The 15347-nt window shown below is 34.3% G+C and overlaps 2 protein-coding genes across 3 annotated transcripts in view; both read left to right on the top strand.

Moving 5' to 3' along the window:
- Window positions 1-413: 413 nt before the first annotated feature.
- LOC100372974 (cytosolic Fe-S cluster assembly factor NUBP2 homolog) lies at window positions 414-7025 on the top strand. Its single transcript, XM_002735629.4, has 7 exons — window positions 414-451; window positions 1223-1433; window positions 1924-2033; window positions 2957-3111; window positions 4497-4607; window positions 5627-5696; window positions 5853-7025. Exons 1-7 carry the CDS (start codon window positions 433-435, stop codon window positions 5993-5995), a joined length of 819 nt encoding a protein of 272 aa, XP_002735675.3. The 5' UTR covers window positions 414-432; the 3' UTR covers window positions 5996-7025.
- Window positions 7026-9823: 2798 nt separating this feature from the next.
- The window catches only part of LOC100372822 (protein flightless-1 homolog), a 46908-nt gene continuing 41384 nt past the window's right edge, over window positions 9824-15347 (top strand). For both annotated transcript variants that reach the window (XM_085502462.1, XM_085502461.1), the window contains exons 1-7: window positions 9824-10088; window positions 11954-12061; window positions 12996-13148; window positions 13575-13660; window positions 14072-14148; window positions 14554-14638; window positions 14762-14982. In XM_085502462.1, coding sequence (XP_085358588.1) covers window positions 10026-10088; window positions 11954-12061; window positions 12996-13148; window positions 13575-13660; window positions 14072-14148; window positions 14554-14638; window positions 14762-14982 — 793 coding nt within the window. In that variant the 5' untranslated portion in view covers window positions 9824-10025. The remainder of the gene's footprint in view (window positions 10089-11953; window positions 12062-12995; window positions 13149-13574; window positions 13661-14071; window positions 14149-14553; window positions 14639-14761; window positions 14983-15347) is intronic.

The following is a 15347-nucleotide window of genomic DNA, read 5'->3' as shown; positions in this document are numbered from 1 at the left end:
ATATGAATACAAGTGTACAGTTTACAGTCTACTTATGAGACCAGACTTTTTTTATTCCTTGTTTCTCAAGTTTTTATAAGGCAATTTTTTTGAGGAGGGCGGAAAAAAATAAAATTAATTCTTTTTTTTTTTCGGTACTTTGATCATGATACTCCCACGAAAATGGAACTTGGGTTTGTTATGCGGAAAAAAATGAAGATAAAAATAAGTTTTTTTTTAGCAATTCTTTGCACTTACAAGTCGCACTTTGCACTTACAGGTCGACGGGCGCGAGAAATTACGCTGCAATAAAATTTTATTTTTATCTCATTTTCGCCTAAATACAAGTGTGCAGACGCCCGTTGAAATTGCATGTACCGGGGTATTATAACTATAAAAACGAAAGCAAGTACATATACTACCAGTGATGGCCCTCTCACTAATATTTCCAAGATGGCTGCCTCCATGGGAAGTAAGTGCGAATGAAACTAAAACTGTCTATGGTTGGCCAAACTAAGCACAGTAGGACATTTGCGGGATTTGTAGTGATTATTTTCGGTTTTTGATTACATTCGGTCGTTACAACCATTTGTATGTTAACAACTCAATTTTAGTTCATTAGGGGAGATGTAAATGGTTTGTGATTTTACTTGATATTCCACCCAAAATTAGGGGTGAAACATTAACAACTCTGGGAGGGACGGTAGCAGAAAAAAAAAAAACAGTGCAAAACATGTTTAGTTTAGTTTTGTGATTACTTTTTGATTCCATGATGAATTTGCTGACTTTTGTTATTCTAATGATCCCTGCAGTAATTGTTTTAGAATTGTTTGTTGTGTAAACTATTTTTCTAATTACGCCCCTCTCAGATTTGTTAACTTAGAATGGTACGCCCCTGAAACAATTCCTTTTGCACCCTCACGCCTAACCCCTACCCTCCAGCGCTTCCAAATTTAATTGTACGTGTCGCTCCTAAGGATGTCTATATCTATCTAGAGGGGACATGTACATTTTTAGGGCTTGGGGGAGGGTATAGTTAAGGTTAGCGGTTGGGGTGAACTCACATCTTCCCCAGTTCCGTAACATTTTGCAAAAAAAAAATGAAACAAAAAAAGTTGTAAAAGATAAAATTAAAACAAAAATAACTTAAAGGTTGGACCATTAACAACTTTAATGGGAAGGATGGTAAAAGTGAAAATGTTTATTTGTCATGTTTTTTTTTTTTAACTCCTATTACTTGCAGATAACAGTGATAACTTACGAGGTGTAAAACATATTATTTTGGTGCTATCAGGAAAAGGTGGTGTTGGCAAAAGCACTGTCACAACACAGATATCACTGTCTCTGGTATCACTTGGATATAAAGTTGGTATATTGGATGTAGATCTTTGTGGACCTAGCATACCGAAAATGTTGAATGTAGATGGAAAAGATATACATCAGTGTCCGCAAGGGTGAGTGCCATCTGTACATCAATATTACATGGTATATTATAAATAATAACTCATGATCTTGGCTTGATGACTTTGCTACAATAGTTATTTTTTTTAATAAGTGGTTCAGTATTCATTTATATATTTTATTTATTTCTTAATAAATAAAAACACATCTTCGGCACTTCAACAAATTTATATTGCCAGTACGAAGGTGTCAATATAATTGTGTTTATAGAAGATTTGCATACCATATTTAGATGTTAGTGGAACATGTGCTTATATCAATGTACCTATGGTCATAATAAGGTGTATTTCAATGATTCAATACAATCACTCCAATAACTTTAATTTTTGATTAATGTGTGTTTTTTATTAAAGATACAGTATTAATAGAACAAATGCAGTAAGTTTTTCGCATTCTGTTTGTGACCAGAAACACTCAAGAACTTGCTACTACTAGTATATTCCACTGCCCTTTACTGACTGGATTATGAATATTTTATTGTAGATGGCTACCAGTATATGCAGATAATAATCAGAGATTATCCATTATGTCAATTGGTTTTTTATTGCATAATAAAGATGACGCTGTGGTATGGAGAGGACCCAAGAAAAATGGTAATACCTTAACTTCATTATCATAAATTGTTCCATTTATATGGGGAGAAGAATTTCATGAAGCATATTGTAGACTATGTCATCACACATTTCTATATTCCTTGGTGAAACTTAGACGGCTGATTAACTTTGGTCATTTGAATTTCAGCATATGAAAACAGACATATGTTTACAATGCTGGAATGACGTGGTCTGAAATGAAGATGATTTACACATGAATGGATCATTACTAACATATCAATGTTTAGTTGATTGTTGTATGATACTTGGATGTCCTGTATTCATGTATACAAATTATACTATTTATCCTACTACTTTGGTGTGCTTGAATACAAACATGCTTTTCTCTCATTTCACAAAAGTAAAATAAATCTGCATACGTATGTCTGAAACGCTATGATGCAATAAATGTCATAGCCTACATGCTTACATGTATGGAAAGAGTAATCTGACTTGTCTATTCAGCAGGCTTTCCCTTCGAGGCTCCCAACAATTCTACTTGACACATGATCAGCACTGATTTTGTGAATAGAGTTTCAGGCTGACTCACTGCCTATCAATTCAAGACATCCTCTGGGTTAAGTCTGCGCTAGCAGCCACATCTGAAGGCTGTTTAGAAATTATTTTCCTTCAGGTTATTCTGTGCCATACTGGGTTGGCAAGTTAGTCTGTACCTTGATATATAGATTCATTTACCGTGGTCAGACTCACCCTCATTCCCATGATTCATGCCCTTTACCGATAATGTCTTGATTATCAGTTTTTTTCTTTGGTCGACTGAATGCCCTCTACATTTCCTGCAAGGCAGTACCCATGCGAAAGTTTCTTGGTTTTAACTGTTCATGCTGGTCTCTCTAAAAAGGCCTTATAAAGCATACATACATTTACATGCTAATTACTGCATTCATGTTTTATTTTGTCAGCAATGATAAAACAGTTTTTATGTGATGTACATTGGGATGAGTTGGATTATCTTGTGATAGACACACCTCCTGGTACTTCAGATGAACATATAAGTATAGTAGAAAATATCAGACAGTATAATCCAGATGGTGCTGTATTGGTGACAACTCCACAGGTGGGTCCACAGTAATTAAACTAAGTTACTGGTACACTTGAATATGGACAATGGAACATAATGTCACCTTCTATAAAAAGAGGATATCCAAGAATGTACGTTATGCCATGAAGATCTCATGTAAATTGAAGAAATTAAAATGCAATGCAATATGTTTACAAAATCGCAAGGGAAACCTACTGTACATTTCTAATAATTCTAATCTGTGTCACACGCAACGTAATATTACCGTAATTGGTATAGTACAGGTGTGATGGTTCAAATACCAAAATGGCAACAGTAACAGAAAGACTTCCCTGGCGGCGATGATAACATACGAACACGGAGCCAACAGATGAGGTTTCAACTGGTACTGGTATTATTATACTCTGCAAACATCAAGTACAATAACGCGGTAAAACTCCACTACTCCAATAACTAGATACTTAAACTCCAATACAATTCAACGAGATCTCCAATCTGAACTCAGTGCTGAACAACTCTATATATCCCTATATATACCCCCACTGTCTATAAATAGACCATTACATCAGCATACATAATGAGTCTGGAACTTACTACAAATTTCTAGAATGTTCCATTACCTTCTATTGCCTCCTACAGTGTTCTATTACCTATTCAACCATTTCCTAAAAAATATAGAATATTCCACCCAGACACAGTATGGTTCTAGAACATTCTCAGTGACACGGAAGTGGTAAATAAGTCGTATGCGACAATCTGCAAGAACAATTTTTTCATCTTGGACAATTTTCGCTATTGGACATCCACTGCATCCTGTGATGCTATTGGTCAACATTTTTGTATGTTACATTTTGTATATGAGTTAAAGATACTTCATGAATTGACCCTTGCCAATAATTGTAATATTTCGGTCATCTTGGGATTAAATGTACATGATTCTAATTTAAATTCAGACTACATTCTTTGTTTAAATTACCTTTTACTGCTGTTGAAAAAATATATTCTCAATTGTAGGTACAAGAATGTAAAGCCATCTTTTGTAAATTTATGTAATTATTTAGCATACCAAAAGAAAATAGATATGTACAAAATAAGGATATACAATGTAAAATCAAAGTCTTTCAGATTATTTTGGAGTTTATTAGATCAGCTATTGTGAACATATTTTTTTGTTTTTTTCCCCATTATTTGTGTGTCTCTTGTATTTTATTATTTTGTGAAATAACAATAAATAAATAAATAAAAAAAAAAATAAAAAAAGAAGTTACTTTCATGTTATATTTGCACTTTCCCTCCAATTCTATTTACATGTTATCAGATATCAATTTAGCCAAATATAACACAGAAACTATCAGTATTGTGATTACAATGACTTGTTATCTTTGATTCATTTTTGTTTTTAATATTGATTTCTTTTTCAGGGTGTCTCTGTTAATGATGTGAGAAGAGAAGTCACGTTTTGTAAGAAAACAAAAATACCAGTAATAGGTATTGTGGAAAACATGAGTGGATTTGTTTGTCCTACTTGCCAGGTAACATGTCATCTTATGTCATCTGTTCATTTTTTAGCTCCGCTGTCGACTTTGTCAAGCGGAGCTTATCATATGAGTGATTGTCCAGCGTCGTCCGTCGTCGTCCGCCGTGCGGTGTCCGTCGTCCGTGTCAATGTTTTACTTTTTCGACTTCTTCTTGAAAACTACAAGCCTGAATGCTTTGATACTTGGTGTATATGTACCTTGGGTAGACCTCTCTCAGATTTGTTCATTTCATGATGATATCTTCAATTCTCTAATTTTGATGAATATTTTTGTGATTTTTGGTAAAAAGTGATATTTTCTTCTTGTTAAAAACCACAATCATTTATGGTTAAAAATTATATTTTTGAATTCTTGTTGAAAACAGCAAGTCCCATTGCATTGATACTATGCATATTGTTCATTTTCTAATGATATCTTCTGTTCTTTAATTGAAATGTGCATTGCTAACAGCGGAGCTATCTCAGCCGAGAGGCTGCTTGTTGTCTTTTTTTCATGCAAACTACCTACTACCGGTACTATAAAGCCAATTGATTTGATATGCCTTGGGTACAGTTTTTATTTTATGAAAATAACTTTAATGAAATTATTCTTTCTATGTGAATGACAATTCTTTAATTTAAATGAGTATTTTGAAAAAAAAACTTGATTACAACCTGCTGGGTGTGCATACTTAGTGGGGATGGTTCATGTGACCTTATTAATATGCATAAATATTATTCTAAACAAACTAATATTAATATAGTTATCTGCTACACATTTGATATGGCCAACATTGTTTGGGAAGTCAGGGTGTCCTTAGCAACAAGCACCATATCCATAGCAACAGTATACAGTAGAATCACCAGGCAGTATCTCTTGGTTATTTCAACCACAACTGTTTACTAGCACATGCTGTGTTTTATTTTGTCAGTTATTGACTCCCAAGACAGCAGAGATATTTCAAACATAAGATTTCTTGTTCTGTTTGACACAAAACATGAACTTTACATAATAATTATTTGTTGTATTCTTAGGAATGTACCAATATATTTTCCAAAGGAGGTGGGGAAGCTCTAGCAAAACAAATGGAGGTACCATATTTAGGTAGGTATTCATGTGGTCTTGCATGACAGTATGGTATGTTCATGCATTCAGTTTATCCTTGGGGGCACCCGTAAGAGTTGAATGGAACATTATATCTTATACAGAATACCTATGGGCTTCAGTAAAATCTAAGCAGTTATTATTCTTCGTCTTCAGGTTCGATTCCATTGGATCCATTATTAACAAAGTCTATGGAGGATGGTGCTACTGATGTAAGACCACAAGCAGTAGATGTTATTGTTCAAAAAATAACTTCATATTGTAATAGTTCTTTAGAATCTACCATGGACACCACATAACTGTGTTTTTCACATTAAAGTATAATATATATGTACTGTACATGTCTGTGCTCTGTTTAAACCACGCACTGAGCTGATTGGTGTTGGACATCACATTTAGGACATGTTGTGTTACTGGTATTGCGTTATTTATATTCATAAAGCTGGATTTCGTTTTTTTTTGCCATCGTCCAATTCTCAGTGCTTCGTCGTTTCTACGGAAATTCTGTAATATTTGAAATATTTGATTGGGCACATCAAGGAGTTGAATCCATCAATAAGTGTTTTTGTACGACAGCTTGCATCAATTTTTAATTTAAACCAATAGACCTTGTGTCTTATATCTTGTCATATAGCTCAACTGACATAAACATGCAACTTGGCATTTGATTCCCCATGGAAATGTGTCACAACACTTGACTTTGTTTCCCAATTACCATGGAAACATACCAGAACATGCACTGTTGTGTTTGATTTCATTGCGAGTAAATACAGGTTTATAGTGGGAATAAAAGGTGAGGCAACGGCCAAATAAATGTCCCCTGTCTGGCAAAGACGCATTTCTGCTGGTAGAAATTTTCTCAATTTCATGATTTGATGGCATTTAGAAATCCTAAAACAGCAGAGAAATTGACTGCTTCAAAATTCTGTGATTTTCACAAACTCACAAAAATGTTTTTTCTCAAAAAAATTAAATGGTTCACAGTATTTCAGCCTATCATATTTTATTTTTGTTTTAGTGAAAAATATCAAGAAATAAAATGGAGTAAACATTTTTTTTTCGATCTTATACTAACTGGTCATTTTCACCGAGATAAGAATTTGGTTATGGCAGCTTTTATTTTATAACCATCGGAATTGGATATTTTGCAAAATATCTGATACTGATGTTATTTTTAGGAGAAACACTGTGTTATGATAGACAGTGAATGTTGAAGCTATCTAAAATGGATCTAATATTTGCACGCCAATAAAGAAGCACACTTGTGCCAGAGTTGTTGTATTGTTAAAATATGTGAATGTAAATAAATGTATGAAAATTTATTGAAAACTGTACGGAGAAAATTGATCATACAAATATACTTGTTTGTAAAGCATAGTTATGTTCGTATTATGTTAGGTTTACATTTACAGGGTTTAATTTTTTTTTAAAATATTTTTGTGCCAGGTGACAGTTCTGGACATTGAATGTCACCGTTGTCTCTTCTGATTTTTTTTTTTGTATGTACATAGTGCATTTTGCCACAGAAGTCATATTCATGTTTGGGGCTACATGACAGGGCTGTGTGGCCATCTCTCTGTCAAATGGCAATTTTAATGTGCTATCCTGGCGTCAACCAGGCTCGGTCGAACACAAGCACCTGCGGACCTTAACAAAGGTTCCCCCAAAGTCGCATTCGTTAGTGAATGAATCTCGGCTAGTGGAATTGGCCTTCCCATTGAGTCTGTGGCACACTCACCCAGGGTAGGGGTTGACCCTTTGATGTTCAGCCTAAGGTAGGATTTGAACTTGGGTCTACCGATTATGAGTCTGGAGCGACAACCACTATGCTACCAGTGACCGGACATTTACAGGGTTAAAATAGGCACCAGTAGCAAAACAAGTTTGAATGGGTTACTCTTATTGACTTACATCATGTCGAAAATCATAAATTAAAAGGATTCAGTAATCAGCTGCTTTGCCCATACACTGAAAAGAGGTAAATTTATATAACTACAAGCAGTATTCTTTTCATTAATAATTCAATGCAGCCATGTGACATTAAAAATACCCTTCTAATGATTATATTTGGTAGGAACCTCCATTGAAATCCGCAATAACTCATTGGATTCAAACAACTCTATCTTCTCATCAACTTCAGATATTACTAGTTATTTATGCTTAAGTGGCTAAGACAGTGTTGGTTACACTCTGCATACAAGTACATCTCAGTACAAGACAAAAAAAACATGTGGAATAATAGCAATAAACGTACAACTAGAGCAATGGATCCTACCATGGAGCTATTAAGATAACTGTATGACACTGCATGGACGCTTCCCAGTAACTGCTATTATGTTAACTCCAATAATAAATTTTGCTATATCGTTAAGAATACATGCATGTTTCTAAAACAATTGAATAATGAGGCAATGAACATGGACTACTGGTATATTATATATCACGTACAGTACAACAATTGACCAAGATGTCAAGTCTCTGTCAAGTATCGCGAGTGCGGATGAGAAGTCTGTAATTTATAACTAAAAAAAAATAATAAGATTAGCAAACAGGGTTAGTAGCGGTACAGTCCTGGAATATACTGAATAGTCCTTGAATGTGTTCAGACAAAATGGTATTCATGGTAAAAATTAAAAATAAAATCAGAAAAAAATAAACTGAGAACATAGAGGTTTCAAAAATATTCAGACTGGAATAATAACTAGTTGATATCAAAAGTATAAAACTGAGGGACCTGTTGAGTAAATTCTGACTCTACAATCACTGTGTCAAAATTAAAAAATGGTAGACACACAACCTAGAAATTCTTCCTATTTGTGACCAATTAATGTGAAACAATACAGCTGATAAATGGTCTAGGCCAACTCGCAGATGGACACTAGTTTCATTCACGTCATTTGTCAATATAATTATATACCCAGTATTATTGATTGTAACACCACCCAGATAAGAATGAATCAATATCATCAGGAAAATTAGAACAATTGTTGGATGGAAAATCAATAGATGTACTGCGAAATAAAAACTAACGTTTCAAATAACCAGTTGTAATGTAATTTTAGTTGTAATGTAATTTTACATCTGGAGATTTGGGGATGTTATTACATCATAATTCCCCCATCAGCTGGAAAATCCCAGAAAAATCCGAATAATAGATGTCAACCTAAGTTTTGCAGTAAATTGATGCAGTTGCCCCTCCCCTCGAAACGTACCAGTGCTGTAACTGTTTTAATGGTGTCTCGTCTATTCATTTTTAATTTTTTTTTTTCTCATATATTTTAAATTTTTGTGTTTGTATATATGTAGTTACACATCCTCTTATTGTTATTTGTGTATTATAAACCAATAAAAAATAACTCAAACGATATATAATATTAATTTCCACCTGAAATACAATCCCTCCCGTGTAATCGTCCTAGGTGTAATACTTGTCCTTTTATTACAGACACTAATCGTATATTTGGTCCCAAGGGAGATGTTGAGGTCAAATATCCGTTCAGTTGTATCACTATGAATGTTGTATATTGCATTTCATGTATTAGATGCGGGAAACTTTATATTGGTTCTACAGTTCGTCGACTGGGTGATCGGTTTGCTGAGCATCTACGGCAAACTAGACAGAAAAATCGTTATTATCCGGTTTCACTTCATTTTAATTCTAGTGGACATAATATTACAGATATGTCTATTTCTGGTGTATGTGTTGTCAATGGCAACGAAAATCAGCTCAGGCGTGTCGAGGAGGAAACTATATTCCGCCTTGGAACTAAAGAACCCCATGGTATTAACAAACAATTCAACTCATTTGTTGAGCTCACTACCTAAGGCGCGTTATTTGTTCTATTGTGGAATTTTTTGTGATTCTAACTTATAGTTCATGCGCGTTCTTACGTTCCTATGTTCTACCTGTACGTTATCACACTTGCTTCTATGCTATCGATAAAGAGCCATTGCTCGAAACGTCTAGCTATTTTTAATAGTTATTTAGGACTACGATTACCAAATATTATCTTCAATATATCATACTTATCAGTCCGAGCAGCGTTTATTTATTTATTCCTAAACAAACAAGTTTGCTTGGAATTTGAACGAAATGCCTCTAGAGGGCGCACTCCACCGAAATTGAAATGGATATTTACGGAAGTGGCTGAGTATATACAGTTATCTGTAATTTTGTGTTTGGACGCGGGTGGAATAGAGACACTCTTCAGACTAATACGCTTTACTACTTCGTGGTATTTTAATTCACAGTGTTTGAAGTGGCCTCTCAAGCTCTAATCTAACATTCTGGACACTAGAAATCCGTAATATCTTTTCCCCCTTTACAAGATGGCGGCCACTGGAGTCTTGCCGTTTGTCCGTGGAATTGATTTCAGCAGAAACGATTTCCAGGTAAAGTACACCCTTTGTATTTGATACAACTTTGTATAAATACTTTTTTATTGTCGAGATGAATCGTTATAGATGGATATAATTGACCGCGAGCGTTACGTGGAGACTGGTTTGATATGGCTGCGGATCGGCCGCGGCCCTCATTCGTTTGAGGTCCAAAGGAGACGTCAAAGTTCTGTGTATTAATTAAAGGGGAACCGCTCAATACCATGGATTGCATCAAAGAATCATGGGACACTATTGTTTATGTTGTTTACAATGTTAATCTATCTTTTGTTATCCATTGTTATTTTAATCCAGAAAGTAAATTTGTTGTGAGATTAGGCGTAACTGGAAGGTGCCCCTTTAAGACAATTTTAGTTCGGGTGTGAGTAGTTTGGGGGTTGCCCCTCAAAAAAGTTGACATTTGCAACCTACAAATTTGTTACTAAACTGTAGAGCACGAGAAAATCGAAACAAATTTGCTGCAAACCTGTCTTCTTTCTTTGAATATTACCTTCAATAGAATAATTAAGAGTTTGAGTTTGCACCTGCAGGATGTTGACAATCAGTACGTCACTTATTTATTGTGATATTACGCTAGACATTTGCACCCCCCCCCCGAGACATGTCGCTTTGTTACTCAAATAGCAAGGAACAAGGTCTTAATATTACATCTAAAGGCCAACATGGTCGGGAAAAATTGTTCAAGACAAGGTAAAGCGCTGTGGTCGTTGTATTCTGAGTGCATTTGAATGCTTTGAAATATTCTTTTCTAATCACTCATGTTACTGTTGGAGACTTTTATCGAAAAACAAATGATAAAATATTTTAATCGTATAAAGAACTCGTCAAATCCATTACTAAAACTAGCTTTCCAAGAAAATAAAGAAATTAACAGTAAATGGTACACCAATATAGATTCCCTTTTAAATAACATCAACCATTCTTACCTGATCGACAGCGATGAAACTCTAACTGCAAAGGAATTAGGACAAATCAACAAAAATATACAAACATCATTCATATCAACTTGGAAAAGTGAATTACATAATGACAATCGATCAAAACAAAATGAAAAAAATAAATTAAGAACATACAGAGAATTAAAAAACAATTTTGTTTTCAAAACATACCTTGTTACCCTGAAAAACATTGATATGCGTGAAAATTTAACTAAATACGCCTCAGTGACCATAACTTGAAAATTGAGACTGGCAGACACAAAGGAATACCCCTTGCTAATAGATTATGCAACCTTTGTGATAAAAATGAAGTAGAAGATGAGTATCACCTCATGATGTCATGTAAAAGATATATCCCCGAAAGAAATAGCAAAAACCAAAATCCAAAACTTTAAAAATTTGCCGCTAAAGACTCAATTCATAGCCTTGCTAAACAACAGTGGCCTAACACTCCCCGTAGCAAGGTACCTAAAGAAGTGTTTTGAAATAAGACAGCAACCCCAGTGACAACCTTCTCTCACTATTTGAGTTTTGCATTTTGTTTTCTATCTATCGTAGTATCATAATTTTATACTAGCTATTATCTGTAATGTATTAGCTTAGATTGTTTTTTTGTTTTTTTTTCTTATCTATTTTCTGTTTTGTAACCTTTTATTCCTTTTTAAACTTTTGTAACCATTGCCGGGGAATGTGTAAGTGTTAATAAAATTATTATACTGTGTCCACAAGAGCCATTTTTAGCTCCCAGGTCATTTTCAAAAAGAACGACCTGGTAGTTTGCATTTGAGTAATCTCATCAGTGCAGGAACACAATGTCACTGGTGCTGTCATGCTAACCATAATGGCATAGCAGTTTTATAAGTGAAATACATATACCCGGTAGTACAAACTAAGACAAAAACTGTTATGAATCTATTGTAGGAAATCTTTCCTGCGCATGTTGCTGATATGAGTAGTTTAAGGTGGTTGAAATTAAATAAAGCTGGAATACAGTTACTGCCAGAAGAACTGTCAAGCCTTTCTAAACTGGTAAAGTAGCAATCATATGTTTTATTTCCTTTATTAGAATTACTGTGAAATACTTTATTTAGGCTGGAATTAATTCTCGCTGAAAAGGCTTTTTGGGAGTATTGTATGGAATTTATTTTTACTGATTTTTGATGAGTTTAATGTGAAATATAGGAAAAAAAGTATATTCACTGGATTTTATTTTCACGGAATCATCCCTTCAGCGAAAATAGCGAAAATAAATTCCAAGCGAAAATAAAGTATTCTACAGTATGTAAATTACAGAGGTGTTTCCATGGTCAAATCACAGTCCAGTTGTTCAAGGACTGGCCTAATTAAGCAATATTTACACAATTTAAAGTACTGTTATGATTCATTGAAAATAAAATCCAGTGAATATAACTTTTTCCCTGTATTTTGCATTCAACTTGTCACAAATCAGGTAAAAATGAATTCCATACAAAACACCAAAAAAGTCTTTTCAGCGAAGATGTGCTTCTAATATAGCAAATAGTAATGTGTTTTGAGTAATATTGAAAACAAGAATAGGGTTTGTAGGTATACAAGGGTTCTTCCAGACGGGCACAGCGCCCTCATACCCCAGGCTGGCGGCCTAATACCAAACTTGGAACAGTCAGTAGATTATGATCAGTTATATCAAATAATACAATGTTACCAAGGGTAACAAAAATGTGCTCCCTCTTAAATTTAAAAACAAAACAAAACCTGGTATAACAATTTATTTTGCAATTGTTGTGTTACCGGTACAGGGTGCTCCTGTACTTACTGGAGGTTGGGTTACTGGAAACACAATTTTGGTGTATGTGCATTTCTGTTGGAGATATATTTCATGAATAGATGAGTGAAATAGTTTGTATGTACCTCAGACTACTTGACTGTGAGTAGAGTTATAGTGTGTCTTAATTTTCTGACATATATATTTTTATTTTTTCAGGAACATTTATCCCTGGTCAGAAATAATTTGAATCAAATTCATGGTGATTTGTCTACTCTAAGTTGTCTGAGAACAATAAATTGCCGACATAATAGGCTAACCAATGGCGGCATACCAAATGATATATTTGAATTACAAGACTTAACAACTGTGGTATGTTGACTATTATACTTACATGTGCTATGGGCAGGACAACTATCGCAACCCATGTAGATATAGGTGTTCACCTCAGTATTACTGAGAGCCAGAGATACCCATGTAGATATAGGTGTTCACCTCAGTATTACTGAGAGCCAGAGATACCCATGTAGATATATGTTTTTATGTTGATAATACTGAGAACCTGAGATACTCCTGGAGATGTAGGTGTACTTACCATGTGTATTATATTTCAAAACACTTCTTTAGGTACCTTGCTACGGGGAGTGTTAGGCCACTGTTGTTTAGCAAGGCTATGAATTGAGTCTTTAGCGGCAAATTTTTAAAGTTTTGGATTTTGGTTTTTGCTATTTCTTTCGGGGATATATCTTTTACATGACATCATGAGGTGATACTCATCTTCTACTTCATTTTTCATAGGACTTCAGTCATAATAATCTGTATGCTGTCCCTGATAATTTGGAAAAGGCCAAGTCATTGCTGGTACTGAATCTCAGTCATAATAGGTGAGTCCATTGAATTAACTTGATTCACTACTTTCTAAACGATGGCTTGTGATAGTTGGACATCAAAACTTGGACATCTCAATATGGACCATATTTACCGAATTCTGTTATTGGACTGTACAAAAAACTGAGATGTTTGAAAATACGTATTGCTATTAAAAGTTTGTATTAACACTTTGATTTGAAAAAAAAAAGTTATTGTCAGTCATTTTGAAGACACACATCTAAATTGTATTTATAAATATCTTTGATTGTAAACAACAGAACAATAAACTACTAAGTACATTTGGATTATCGAAAAGAGCCGTTTAGCAGAGCATTTCGACCAGATACACTGTATGGAGTGGGATTTGCATACTGAAATATTGTCTGTTCACTCAGAGCCGTGGTTTATGTCTTTGTATTTTACAGGATTGAAAACATTTCTAATCAGCTGTTTATCAATGTAAATGATTTGATGCACCTTGATCTAAGTGATAATCATATAGGTAATGTATTTAACTTGCCAACGATTGTTAAATTGATAGCTGTACTAAGGGCACATGGAAATGGTACATTAAAAAATTTTCCGATTTTAGTTTCTACACTAGTGAGCATTGTTCCAATACTGTTATGTGCATTCTTTCAATGCTGTTGTGTACATTGTTCAACTGTAGATTACCATATTTGTTGTATTCAAAACTGTATTTTGAAATTGTGTTTGCCTTTATACAGTGCAGCTTTAATGTAATTTGGTAATACTTTCACATTCATGTTGCACATTTTTCAGTGTATTTTTCTCATTTGGGCTACGTTACCGGGTATTTATTGTTTTTCGTTGATTTCTTGGGGTTGGACAATAAGATTTATAGCAGTATATTTGTTTAACTAAGAATTTTTATTCGCCATTATAGGGTTACTGCCGCCCCAGATGAGAAGATTATCGAACTTGCAAGTTTTAATCTTGAATAATAACCCACTCGAACACGCTCAATTGAGGTATTTGAAACTTTCATTTGTGTCTATCTTGATCTATATGCTCGATCTATACACTAGTAATTTTTTAATCACTGTACAGTCTAATGACAGCTTGTACATTCATTTGTTTTGATTCTTTCACAGACAATTGACATCTTTAGTCCAGCTAACAACATTACATTTACGAAATACTCAGCGAAATTTCAACAACATACCGCCGCAACTGGACATGCTAGTAAATTTATCAGACGTGGATCTGTCTTATAATGAGCTTTCCAGGGTTCCAGAAGCTTTTTATCAAATTAAGTCTTTGAAACGAATCAACCTGAGTAATAACAGTATAACAGAAATCTCAACTCTGTGTGGTAAGTTGTCTATAATAAATCATAAAGTTGTCTTCAAAATTACTCTGTAATCATTGAGGCTATCCATGTGTTTGTTGCAGAAATGTTGCAACTTGCTTCTGTCTGTCAACAAGTTGTCGCTCAAAAACATTATGAATTTGAATGACCAATGAATATATATAGTCATCAGTACTCCAAAGGTAGATTTTAGTTTGGTACCAGATTATAATTTCCATTGGATCAGTAGTAAAAATTAATCTATTAGAGTCCAGAATTACTGCTAAGCACTCATTCCTACGATCAACAGCGAGGGACTGTGATTGGCTGATAAATAGCATACTGCTAACTATGCTCATTTTCTGAACATTGTTTTTAATAGTTGCCAT

Source organism: Saccoglossus kowalevskii, chromosome 8, assembly GCF_978046115.1.
Source record: "Saccoglossus kowalevskii chromosome 8, keSacKowa6.1, whole genome shotgun sequence".
Classification (NCBI taxonomy): domain Eukaryota; kingdom Metazoa; phylum Hemichordata; class Enteropneusta; family Harrimaniidae; genus Saccoglossus; species Saccoglossus kowalevskii.
Note: the sequence above shows the minus strand (reverse complement) of the source record. Positions and strands in the feature narration are given on the sequence as shown.